Source organism: Rhamphochromis sp. 'chilingali' (genome assembly GCF_963969265.1).
Source record: "Rhamphochromis sp. 'chilingali' genome assembly, chromosome: 15".
Classification (NCBI taxonomy): domain Eukaryota; kingdom Metazoa; phylum Chordata; class Actinopteri; order Cichliformes; family Cichlidae; genus Rhamphochromis; species Rhamphochromis sp. 'chilingali'.
The window spans coordinates 18,003,682-18,016,708 of NC_137942.1; the positions used below are offsets into that span (position 1 = coordinate 18,003,682).

The following is a 13,027-nucleotide window of genomic DNA, read 5'->3' on the forward strand; positions in this document are numbered from 1 at the left end:
GGAGTTCAGAAACAAATCAGCAAAACAAAGGAATGAAACCATGTGGGGAAACTAAAAAAAAAATAAAAAAAAGATTTAAAAAAAAAAAGGACAAATGCTTCCATTTTTAAGAAAAAGTGCAACACTTCACAGAATGAAGATTTTATTGTGCTACTTTCAGAACTCTGGGATTGAACAGTGTTGTCTTGTTATGTTTAACCTTCTTTATTCTGTGTTAATGTTGTTCATGGACTATCTGAAGCCTGTTTGTTTTATGTTGATTATATATATTTTTTTCCTTTATATAAAAAAAACAGAAAAGAAGACAAAAAAAGACATAATTGCTCACTATCTTGCACACACACGAAAAAGTGGATCTTGTCTCAGGAAGGCCAGGGTTCCAGAGTACCAACTCCACGCCATTTTAATGTACATTTTTATGAGTTTAAAGAAAAAAACAAAACAAAAAAAAAAACAAAGGATGACTTAAAAGAAACAATTCTAAGCACTGAAAGTTATGGATTTCAGAAGAAGAGAGAATACCTTTTGTTTCTAAATCCGTAGCAGTTACATAATAACCAAATAATGGACTTTAAAATAAAAATGGAGTGCTTTATATATAAATCTATATATTAAAATTGCTTTACATGGAAAAAACAAAAACAAAAATGGTCTGAGTTTGTTTAAGAAAAAAAAAAGATGGTGAATAACATGCAAAATGCTGTATGTTTGAATCTTTATTGTGTTTTCTTAATGAGGTCCCGTCCTGACTGATTCAGGAAACATTGTGCATTAATCTCTTTCTCTCTCTCTCTCTCTCTCTCTCTCTCTCTGTGTCTCTCTCTCGCTCTCATTCTCCCACAGCGGGTATTAATGTTAATAATAGATGAATTTTGTTTTCTTTCTTTTTGTGGAGCATTTTTCACAGCTTGGAGGATGTTTGTAAAACGTGAGCTGGTTGTAAAAGGATCATGAAACTATGCACAAGTGTTTGGGGTGGGGGTGGGAGGGGTGAAGGTGGGGATTTTATGGCCTACTTGCTGTAGGTGGCTGATCTATTGCAGGGGTTTTGGGGATCCAATGTGTTTTTATTTGTTTGAGTTGTTTTGTTTTTTTTCTTTGATAAAGAGGGCAGAGAGGGGTTGGAGACCTCCATCTCCAGCTTCCTCCCCCCACCCTCTGATTCAGATTGGCCTAGCGCTACATCACCATGCTGTGTATTCCTAAAAACCAATGAGCGTCTCACTCTTTAGCACTGTGGGATTCTAGCCTGTCACCCTCCAAGGGTTTTTTTTGTTGTTGTTGTTTTTGTTTGTTTTTCTCCTCGGTTAAGGTTTTACAGAGGGTGGGTGGGAAAGTTATGGGATTAGGGCTGCTTTTTTTTTTTTTTTCTTTTGTTTGAATTATTAAGTAAAAACGTCTGTACTGAGAGTTAATGAGAAGTCAGTGGCTTGTAATGTTTTGTTTTTATTTTGTTTCTCTCTGTATATCTCTTACTCCTCATAGAATGTGATTGTTAAATGACATGCACCGAAACAAATGTTTTCATGAACTATGGAGCTTCTTTCAAATATTAATAAAAATAGCATTTTTTTGTTACTTGGCTGTTAAAGCCGTCCCCTTCTCATGTATTGCTTCCACCAAGAAGGTTTAATGTGTGTTGTCCTGTCTGTAAACACGATAGCTCAAAGACTTTCCACAGAGTGTAGAGCGGGGTCGGGTTAACAGTCCATCGAGGTCTTTAAGGTCGACTCAATGATTTATTGGTCTAAAATTGACAAAAAGCCTTCTGACTCAGACACTATGATTCTTACAAGTGTGGTGTGTTATCAGCGTAAAAATTTATCGTGTAAACAGCGATGTTTAACTCATTTCTGTCATTGTGAAGAAGTTTAACCACACACTGAATCTCCCAGATGTAAGGAAAAAAAGTGCAATTTCAGCAGAACATCAGAGTTTGTGATGAAGAAATGCTGCTGTAGTTAATGGAAATGGAAGAGTAGATGGTGAAAAGACTGTTACTTTGTTTATATATTACTTAATTACTTTGGTGTAGTGTGACTGGTCATGGGGGAGGTCTTCTCTACCTGGCTGTTTCTGGCCCCCAAGCCATATAACGACACCCCTGGTATAAGGATTTAAAATGTCAGCTTGACTGCTCCTTCAAGCTCAGTAGATTTAGCTGAAGATAAAAGTGATAATAATGTTATAAAGAGCTATTTTTGTTTTGCTAACTGATAATGGTGTGCAGGAATTCTAAATGTCACATGTGACCTCTGACCTCATTTTTACTTTTCACGTCTGCCTTTCTTTCAAGTTGAGCCAAAATGAGTTACAAGTATCACTAACCATTTTTAAGTATCACCACTCAAATGTTTGATCACATATATAAAAAGGGTTTTGAACAGAGAAAAACTTCTTAAATTATGTTTAAAAAGAACAAAGTAAACTAAATGCATGTGTACAAAATACAATTTTAAAAGTGAATACTGCTCAGAGAGTGAGTCGCCTCAGTGGAGGTTCGTGCTATTTCTTCATCCTTTTGTATCCTGAATGCAAATCACCATCAGAGCGTGTGCAGCGCTTGTATTTTTGCAAAGGCGTCTGTTATTTCCTGTTACTGCTCGCAGCACCGTTGGCCCGATGGTGTCAGTCTCTCAGTTTGAGCTGTCTGGGACAGGCGTAGTAGTTGTCCTGAAGCTGTCGGATGTTTGGGTTAGCGTACACGGGGAAGTTGACTTCCTCCAGGTGCGAGGGGGCCTCGTGGTTATTCTGGGGGCCTCTGGGGCTCTGGTGCTGCTGCTTCCTGCCCATTTCCTCATAGATCGGAGCATGAGGTTGTGGTTTGCGATGAGACCTTAACTTCACCTACAACACATGTTTGGGTTTTTTTTAGATTGTGATAGAACAAAAAGTTTCAGCTTTTGTTTTTGTAGCTTGGATGTGTCGTCTTGATTTAAAAAAATAAAATAAAAAATCCCTCGGGGGTTTTCAGTCTGAAAATATCAAAATACTCCAGTAATCTCTCCTTTAACGCTCACTCCACCAGTACCTGATCACAGACCTTATAAATAAAGTTTGTTACTTAAAAAGGCAAATGATACTAATTACATTAGAAACTGTTCTGTCCTTGGGTTTTGCACCTTGGCTATTTTGTGCAAAACTGATGGTATTAATAATAACGCAGCAGGAAATGAAGCGTACAGTCATTTGAGGTTGTCTGGGTTGTTGAACACAGATCCTGCTGTGGTTCACCTCTAACTTGGGCTCCTGTCTGCTAATACCTTTTGCACATTTTGAGTAACGATGCTGCAGTCACACATCACACTTTATCAGAAGATTCCCTCAAAAAAAAACAGATGACTGTCAGACCAGGATCATAGCCGACACATTAATCGATAATTAGCCTCGTGTAACTCACTCGTGCAGCTGTAGCCGTTATTTTGATGGAGTTATGCAACCAAACTATCAGAGCTCAGTTAAAGCTGCATCTCTGAGGTAACTACTCACACATTTCTGGATGGCCAGCCAGGTGAGGGTCAGCAGAAGAAGCCCTGCTGCTGTGAAGATGGTCCAGAGTAGAGGGGCGTAACCAGGAGAGCAGTGGCAAGGCCTCCCTGCAGCACAAACAACAGTTAAATCTCAACAAGCTTGAATCCTGCACTGTGAGGTGGTGTAACCACATACCTGCCACCTCAACCAGCACGAAGGTCTTCTGAGCGCAGAGGATCATCTGATCAGAGCTGTTAGTGTCTCTGTAGCTCAGATCCCACATGTACAGCCCTGTGTCGCTCAGCTCTAAGCGAGAAATGGTCACGTTGACCTTCATGGAGCTCAGGTCTCCACGGAGCACCAGGCGAGCTCTGTGATCCGTGGCGACCGTGACCTCACCGGCCTCAGTCACGGACACCAGGGTTGTCTGGCTCTGGACACCGCGGTGGTACAGGTGGAGGCTCGTCAGGCCTCCGTGGGCCTGCCAAGGGGAGCAGGAGATCACCACAGCCTGACCCTCCGTCAGACGTTTTAAGATCACCTCTGCGTTGGCTGAAGGAGGGAATGATAGACGTTAACTCCACACGGAAATATGTCTCAACATCCCTGAGGATTAACCCTTCTGTCTATCACATGTCCAAACAGCTGGAGAAGGAGCCATCAGATTTTCCACTTTCTTTACATCTCGTTGTGGAGGTTGATTTGTTTCCCCCATCATGAGATCAAATGTTCCTTTTATTCATTACCAAGGTTTATGATTTCAAACCTTCTCTCACAAACTTTTAGTTTAAGTCTACACACACACACACACACACACACACACACACACACACACACACACACACACACACACACATTATTATTAATATGATTCAAATGTCCGTATTTCTTACCTTCGAACAGCTGAAAGAAAATAAGAATCCAGGCCGGCCTCGCCTTCATTGTCCGTTCAGTTACAGAAGCTCTGAGATCCACCGCAGCTCAGTCATAATGTGTCTTTCCTCTTTGTTTCACACTCTTGTGAGTCTCTGTGGACAGCCTCACCCTATTTATTGTTCTTCACCTCGAAGCAGGAAGACGACTTCAAAGCGAGAGCAGCTGTTAAAATCCTCCCCTTGGTCTCCGAGCTCCACGCTGAGATTTTCTGACTTGTAAAGGTTGTCACGTGGTGGGTGCAGACCCCTCTGAGTAAAAAACTACAGTGAAAATGAATCCTCAACATCCTCAAGAAGTTTTTTTTTTTTTAATTAGTCAAGTAAAAACAAATATAGAGTTCTAACATGCGAATCTTCTGACTGCCTCCAACAGTCAGGTTACAACATTATCAACTAAACACAGATTAAATAAGAAAACTAGTTTGTTTCTGTGTGACTGTGTGAAGTTCCTGCAGTCAGGAGGCCATGCTTGGTGGAGCAGAGTGTGGGAGGTGGTTTTATAGCTTCCTTAACACAGAAAGATCTAACATACGTAAAACAATACAGAACATAAATCTGTGAACGTTACTTACATACTCACAGGAAAATTATCTTCTGGCTTCTCCCTTCAGGGGTCACCTCAGCAGCCCTCTTTATGTCCCCCTTCACTACATAAGATAAGATAAGATAACCTTTATTAGTCCCACATGTGGGAAATTTGTTTCATTCTGAGGTCTTCCTTTTTTCCTCCTTCCTGGCAGCTTCATCTTCAACATCCAGCTGTCCCTTCTCTGCACATGCCCAAACTATTTCAGCCTCACCTCTCTAACTTTGTCTCCAAACCTGAGTTGTCCGTGTGATGTACTCATTCCTAATCCTGTCCATTATCATCACTCCCAATTAAAATCTTAACATCTTCAGCTCAGCCTCCTGTCTTTTTGTCAGTACTACTGTCTCAAAACTGTACATAATAGCAGGTCTCACTACCATCTTGTAAACCTTCCCTTTCAGTCTTGCTGCCACCCTTCTGTAACAAAATCATCCCTGACACTCGTCTCCAAGAGTTCCTTTTCATTCTCTTTACCCACACACAGAAAAATAACTTAAAACATCATGTACATGGAAATATATATGATGTGATTCATTTAATGAATTTGTTCAGTAAGTTTTTTTCAGTAAGGGCCATTCATTAGAAAGCCTCAGAAATAAAATATCACCTAAAAGTGTATGTAAATGAAACTAAAGCAAAGAAAGACAAAATAGGAATTATGTTCTATAGGACCCACACACAGCACCAGAGAACTACCTTATACATAAACAAAGAATAAAATGTAAATAATAAATCATTAGTAAAAAAGAAATATGATGCATTTTATTTGAATGCATCATATTTCTCATCTCTGGGTGTAACAGTTGACCTGTATTATATTATTCACTATCAGCTCTGCCTTTGTTAACAATGAAGGTTACTGTGCTACTGGGCCACGTGCGTAAATGCGCTCATCTCTTTTGCTTTCGGGTTTTTTTGTTTTGTTTTGTCTCTTTGTTGCACATTGCAATTTTCACACATGAACATCTAACAAACATTTCCTCAATCTCTAACATCGTTACTAAATCAGTACAGTGAAATCTGCGCACTGCTCAGATAAAGACAGCGCAAATCAGCTGATTTCTGCCCCGTTTCATGACGATCTGAGCCAGGGGCGATTTTAGCCCATTTTTGGGCTGAAGCACCCCCAAAGATTTCTTACTTTTTTGACAATATTTGCTGTTTTTGTGACACATTACTAAAAATATAAAAAGCATACAGTACGTAACATTTCAACAACAAAAGTATAGCTACCCCCCCCCCCCCCCCCCCCCCCCCAAAAAAAAAAAAAAATGGTTTGTTCCAGCTCGTCTCTCCCCTACTGTGAGACGCAGCGGAGCGGAGGTGTAAGTGCCTGGCTGAAAACAGGACATGTTAGCTGCATTTAACCTGCAGTTACTCTTTATATAGTTGGGTAGGAGTCAGACCATGTTTCTTTTTAGCTGAAAACCATTACACCAGGTAACCTGCAGTGTTGAAAACGTGTTTTCCGACGATGTTTGCTACCCTACAATCCGTCCTACTCTGTAGTAAAATCAGCGACATTTGACCGTCCTGTTGCTCCCATTGAATTTTATATAGCATATTTAAAATGTAAAACTTAAAATTGTCCATAGCCTGGTGTTGTTACCACTGTCCTGTTTGAAATGGATACTAATGAAATGCTTTGAGAAGCTGGTCCGCAGACACATCACAGCAGCCCTGCCCCGCAGCCTGGATCCACACCAGTTTGCCTACAGAGCAAACCGATCCACGGAAGACGCTGTAGCCACAGCACTCCATGCTGCATTAACTCACCTGGAAGAGCATGGTAGCTATGTGCGGATGCTCTTCGTGGATTACTGCTCAGCTTTTAACACCATCCTTCCACACAAACTGGTGGCCAAGCTACAAGACCTGGGGCTTCCATACAGCACCTGCATGTGGATCAATAGCTTCCTCTCGGGCCGTAGACAGAGAGTCAGAGTTGGCCATCACACATCCTCAGCCCTGAGTCTCAGCACTGGCTCACCCCAGGGCTGTGTGCTCAGTCCACTGCTCTACTCTCTCTACACACACGACTGCACTCCTCGCCACCACAGCAACATCTTTGTGAAATTTGCAGATGACACCACAGTGGTGGGGCTCATTTCCAAGGGAGACGAGTCTACGTACAGAGACGAGGTGGAGCAGCTGACGTCATGGTGTAAGGCCAATAACCTCCTCCTCAACACTTCAAAAACCAAAGAACTCATAATAGACTTCAGAAGGAAAAAGGCAGAGATCCAACCACTATTCATAAATGGGGACTGTGTAGAAAGGGTGGCAAGCTTCCGCTTCCTGGGAGTCAATATAGAGGAGAACCTTTCCTGGAGTGTGAACACCTCCGAGCTGCTGAAAAAGGCCCAACAGAGACTGTACTTCCTGAGAATTCTCAGGAGGAATAACATCACACAGAGACTGCTGGTGTCCTTCTACAGAGCCACCATTGAGAGTGTTCTAACTTACTGCATATGTATTTGGTACACTAGCTGCACAGGGGCTCAGAGGAAAGCACTCCAAGGGATCATTAACACCGCCCAAAAGATCACTGGCTGCCCTCTCCCCACACTGGAAGTTCTACACAACGCCCACTGTTTTAAAAAGGCCCAAAACATCATAAAAGACACCTCACATCCTGGCCACTCCCTGTTCGAACTGTTGCCCTCAGGCAGACGGTACAGGGCAATCAGAGCAAGGACTAATAGACTCAAACACAGCTGTTATCCAACTGCAATAACACATCTGAATACTACAAAAAAATGTCCATCACGCCACTCTTGTGTTAATCTATGCACGGTCTGAAGCATGTGTGTGGGAATGTATGTGAATGTTTTACTGTTATATCTTATTAGTATTTTAAGTATTCTATCTATTTTATTTATTGAATTTTATTGTTTTATTTATATTTTGATATTGCTAGGGATGATGCAATGATCGGGGACCATTCTTAATTTCGTTGTTCTCATGACAATGACAATAAAGTTTCTGATTCTGATTCTGATTCTGATAACTAGCTAACTGACTGAATGCCCATTAACATTATAACTCCTGGTGTGTGTGTGTGTGTGTGTGTGTGTGTGTGTGTGTGTGTGTGTGTGTGTGTACAGAGAGACAGCCAGGTTCATAATGGATATAAGGAAGTTTTTTTTTCAAAAAAAGGAGCAACATTCAGGTAAAAGTGTACCTGTGTACCAAATGATCCGTCAATAAAAGATAATGTTGGATCAGTGTTTCAATATTTATATCTTTTATTAGATGTTCATGTGGTTTGGTTATTTGCCTTTTGGTTGAAAGTACACTGAAAGAGGACTTTTTGTTAGCGATCTTAATAGTATTTTTTTCATATTAATTTAATTTTTTCATCTAATTGAATACAATCTATTTGTGTATGATTGTCAGTCCAAAGAGGGAGAGAGGAAAGAGGGGAAAATGAGAAAGTACAAGGTCAGGAAGAGCCAGGTAAGAAAACAGACAGGGAACAGTGACAGGCACAACAGAAACTGTTTAAACTGACAAAGAAAAAAAAATTTACTCACACAATCAGGAAGTTGTGTTCTCCCTATATTAAAGCTGCTATACAGAATCTGCTAAACAAACTGGGTTGAAACATTTTGACCCTCTTTAACAACATTCCAACATAACATTATCATTGATTTGGGAGATTAAAATTAATGATATATTTTTATGTGGTTCAGCCACAACTCTACTAAAACCTCAGCCAGTAATAGGTAGGCCAACTTTTGGACCGTCCAGTCGTCTGTATGACTGCCACAGTACATACATCACATTTGCACACTATCAGAAAGTGCCAAACAGCCCTGGTGGAGTGAGGAGCTGTAAAGAGAAGCAGATGCTCTGTTTATATTCTAAAAATGTTTTAAGCTTGTTTCAAAGATTCTGTACTACAGCTTTAAATGTTTTCCAATAGCACACATACACTTATCAGTGTTTCTCAAACTTTTTACAGTGTGTACCACCTGAGAAAATGTCAAGCTCTCCCAAGTACCACTATGAAAGCATGAAACTCATAAATCTTACAACACAAAATTAGTATTATTAAATTAGTCAAATTAGTGTCTGCAGTAAAGATTTTTTCATACATTGTATACATTCTACCACAGGCAAAGTTGCCTCCATTTTTATTTTTTTTTATTAATATTTTGTAATAATTTATTCTGTTTTGGGAGTATTTTTGTATGTATCTGTATTATATTATACATACTCATTAAAAGTGAATCTCTGTCCAAAAATGCACTCAGTTTACTTTTTACTCACTATGAGCATCATTCATTATTCTCCCCCAGTAATTAAGGTTAGGATGTGTATTTTTTTCTATTCCAATCCATTCATCTTTTGCAGCATTTAAATAAACTTTATCAGATTTGATGGTTTTGTTACAGACTTTTCAAAATTTGGGGATTAAATTGTGTTAAAATGTACAGTAACAAAAACAGTGATGTTGTGTTTTGTGACGAGGATCCAGGCACAGAGAGACTTGATGAATTTAAGAATCTTATGATTTAATAAAGAAATTTGCAGACTTGCACAAAGATGGTAAAATTATGATGACTGATAACAGAGACGAAGACAACAGATGACGAGGACAGGGAGGAACAGGGGTTTAAATGCACCAAGGAGACAGTCATAGAGAACTTGGGACAACTGGAGACATTTAAGGATGCAGGGACTGACAGAGACAGGGAAGACGTGTAAAGTTTATTTTGCCTGGCTGGGCAGCTCTCTGGGTGCTCAGCACCCCCAAAGCTCTGATCCTAGAATCGCACCTGATCTGAGCAGTGTCGTCGTTGAGCATCAGTGAGTGGGCGTCAGCTCTAAACACTCATCGTGAACACTGAAGAAGAGTTTCACGACAGAGCCATGTGGGCACCTCGCTCACAGCTTTGAGCCACTCATCCAATGTGCCAGTTACGCGCTCGTTCGCTCCCTCTCAGTACAAGTAAATTAACACTCACATAGAAGCAACTACTACAACCACGAGGTACACAAAGCACCCTTTTTCGGTGTTAGATCTTTGTACAGTTCCAACAGTTTCTCACAGACTGCTCTCGTTAACACGATCTGCATAAAGTACGTAGTTATATCTTTTCCCAAATCCATATGAAGCCTCCTACCCGTCTTTCCTACCCACTTTTCCTTCTGTGAAGAAAGGGAGTTTAGGAAAGGAGGCAAGAGGAACCCCGAGACTGCGTGGATGCAGGTAGAAGCTCATTAGTGTTTGAGTGGACTCAGGTGTGCGGGGTACGCTGACGAGGCTGATTGGTTGAAGCTTAAAACGCTCCTCGTGTCAGCCTAGAGCGCTGTCTCGTGGGTCAGACAGGAGCGCTCGCGGTCCGAAGCTGGTTGCCTCGTTTTGTTTTCTTTATGGAGCCTTTACATTTTTGGGTTGACCTCCTCGTTGGGCTCTTCCTGTCGGGACTCTGCGTTCAGTCATCTTTAGTTTTCCCGCCGCCACCGCTTCATGCTTTCTTCCAGAGGGCTCCGCGTTCGTGGAGCCACAGCCACACTCACAGCGCGCACCAGGAGCAAAAAGAACGGGAGCACGTGAACACCGTTGGCGTGATCTGCCACCCGGACTCTCTGGAGGTCGTGATCAAGGCAGACATGTTTGCTATTGGAGCTCCTGTTAACAGCGACGACCTCCGCCTTGGAGTGGAGGGCAGCGACGACTGCAGAGCCGCAGCGGCCTCTGAGGATGAGTACAGGATCCACGCTGGCCTCGCGGACTGCGGCACCAAACACATGGTAACTAATCTGTGCTGCAGCTTATACACGTATTAAATCTTACATCGTCTACTTATAAACACACCTGCTCTCCACAGATGACTGAAGGATGTCTAGTCTACACAAACCTCCTCATTTACGCTCCTGTGGCCTCTCCTCATGGCGTAATCCGAATGGAGGAGGCTGTGGTTCCAATTGAGTGCCATTATGAAAGGTCTGTATTCCCATTTATTTATTTTTAATAAAGTACACCTTCAAAGATTATCAATATATTCTTCACTCTTTTAAAAACGTGCTTTGTATTTTAGGAAGTACAGTTTGTCCAGCTCTCCACTCCAGCCTGCCTGGATCCCCTTCACATCTAGGCAGACCACAGAGGAACGCTTGGAGTTTGACCTGAAGTTGATGACAGGTGAGTTGACTTCCATTACTGACTTCTTGGCCTTGATTTTATGCTCACCGCTCTGCTCTCTGTGCAGACGACTGGCAGCACGAGCGTGGGGTTAATGTGTTTTACCTCGGCGAGCCCATCAGCATCGAGGCCTCAGTCAGAGTTGGACATCACGCGGGACTCCGGGTGTTCATGAACAGCTGTGTGGCCACTCTTCACCCAGACGTGAACACTCAACCCAGATACAGTTTTATTGAAAATGGGTAAGCACACAAAGGCCTGGATTTGGACTACGTTAGAGTGGATTTTAAGCCTGAGCGGGAGTTGCAAAGTAATGAGGGGCTAAAGTGATGAGCCATTTAGGGAGTGTAACTGTTGATGATGAAGATGGTGTAAAGGCTGGCTAGAATGGTTTGAGTTATGGAGACTTGAGGTTAAAGTTTCTACAGTCAATGCAAGTTAAGTGTAGTTTATCTGACTCTCACATTACCCTAAAATCTTGTTTAGGTGCTTGGTTGATTCAAGGCTTCCAGGGTCGAGGGCCTTCTTCCTACCCAGGGCACAAGACGAAAAGCTCCACTTGGTGATCGATGCCTTTAGGTTCCACAATGCCGACAACGGGGAGGTGAGAATGTATTGTGGCAGTAAGTCGTACTCTTGCAGATGTGCTTTCTTTGTCTTCCTGACAAATTCTCTTGTTAGGTCTACATCACATGCCATCTGACTGCTGTCCCAGTGAATGATGCAGAATCCACAAATAAAGCATGCACCTTCATAAATGAAAGGTGTGTCTGAAAGTGTGTCCAACAGATGATTGAAAGTCAATGCATGTGGGACTGACTAAAACGTGCCAATGATTCTCTTCAGGTGGCGGTCAGCTGATGGGAACGACTACCTCTGTGGGCAGTGTCAAAGCCAGAATGAAGTCGTCCAGCCCCGCAGTAAGCCCATCAGCCAAGGGAGATTTGGTCCCCGTGGGTTTGGGAAACCAGTGGAACCTGAACCACTGAGGACTAATCGGGGTAGAGTTTCCAGTCTGTCCATTGTAGCTGCTGTTTAGTTTTGTGCATGCTGGTCACCACTAGATGTCAGCATTAACCCAGTTTTGTGCTCAAAAGTCTGATGGTGTCCTATTTTCTTTTGGGAAGTGTGGGAACATGAAGCTAAACTAGGACCAGTGAAGGTCTTGCACTCACAGAAGAGCAGGCCTCTACCTGTGGAGAAGCTGCCTGTGGGTCTCAATAAAATCGGCGGGCCTGCTGTGTATGGAAGCCAGTGGAGAAGTGGAATACATAAACTTGGTAACCAGAAGGGCAACAGTAATTACTCATTTTTAGTCTGGTTTTGTAATAAGTGAAACTTCTTAAAATAATAGATTTGGAGAAAGGACTGCTTCCTGACTTGTCTGCACCAGACCTTGAAGAGACTGATGGCAAAAGTGAAATGGCTGGAAAAGGTAAACTAAGGTCTTGTCAAGTCTTTTAAAATTTGAACAGTGATAATGTGGGGTTCTCTTTCCTCCAATTACAGGTGGGGAAGAAGATTCTCCAGAGTTTAAAGTGAACCTTGAGGAATCCTCTCTGGACAACAGCACCACTGCAGCTCCCCATGTCAACACCACCTCAGAGTTTGAAGTGGAGGAGACCATGCTGTCTAATGCAACTGCTATAGAGTCTGACCCTAAGAAATAAACTTAGCTATACATTGTACTCTGATCTGACTAATCTGTTCTGTCACAGTTACACAATCTTGCAAATGGACTGCAACAAGGCACATTTCTTTGGAAACACGGGGTCACTGGTCAAGATGAGACTTTTGGAAGGAGATCATGATGTAGAGTAGCAGGCAACATGGAGAAACCTTAGATTATGGGAGACTGCTGCACTTAACATGTTGCTG

General features: G+C 42.0%; 2 protein-coding genes across 3 annotated transcripts; one reads left to right on the top strand and one right to left on the bottom strand.

The window, feature by feature from the left end:
- Positions 1 to 423: 423 nt before the first annotated feature.
- Positions 424 to 5,244, bottom strand: LOC308412124 (uncharacterized protein). Of its 2 annotated transcripts, XM_080906241.1 has the most exons (5): positions 4,979 to 5,244; positions 4,365 to 4,655; positions 3,667 to 4,023; positions 3,490 to 3,596; positions 424 to 2,847 (listed from the first exon to the last, which is right to left on the bottom strand). In XM_080906241.1, the coding sequence occupies exons 2-5, from the start codon at positions 4,411 to 4,413 to the stop codon at positions 2,629 to 2,631; spliced, it is 732 nt and encodes a 243-aa protein (XP_080762367.1). In that variant the 5' UTR covers positions 4,414 to 4,655; positions 4,979 to 5,244; the 3' UTR covers positions 424 to 2,628. The 2 variants fall into 2 exon arrangements, with proteins under 2 accessions (XP_080762367.1, XP_080762366.1); XM_080906240.1 differs by having other exon boundaries at positions 4,365 to 5,244.
- A 4,351-nt stretch (positions 5,245 to 9,595) lies between these two features.
- LOC308411670 (zona pellucida sperm-binding protein 3-like) lies at positions 9,596 to 12,836 on the top strand. Its single transcript, XM_080905644.1, has 10 exons — positions 9,596 to 10,758; positions 10,836 to 10,951; positions 11,046 to 11,149; positions 11,217 to 11,391; positions 11,636 to 11,753; positions 11,831 to 11,913; positions 11,996 to 12,150; positions 12,277 to 12,429; positions 12,504 to 12,584; positions 12,659 to 12,836. Exons 1-10 carry the CDS (start codon positions 10,378 to 10,380, stop codon positions 12,817 to 12,819), a joined length of 1,527 nt encoding a protein of 508 aa, XP_080761770.1. The 5' UTR covers positions 9,596 to 10,377; the 3' UTR covers positions 12,820 to 12,836.
- The last annotated feature ends 191 nt before the right edge of the window (positions 12,837 to 13,027 follow it).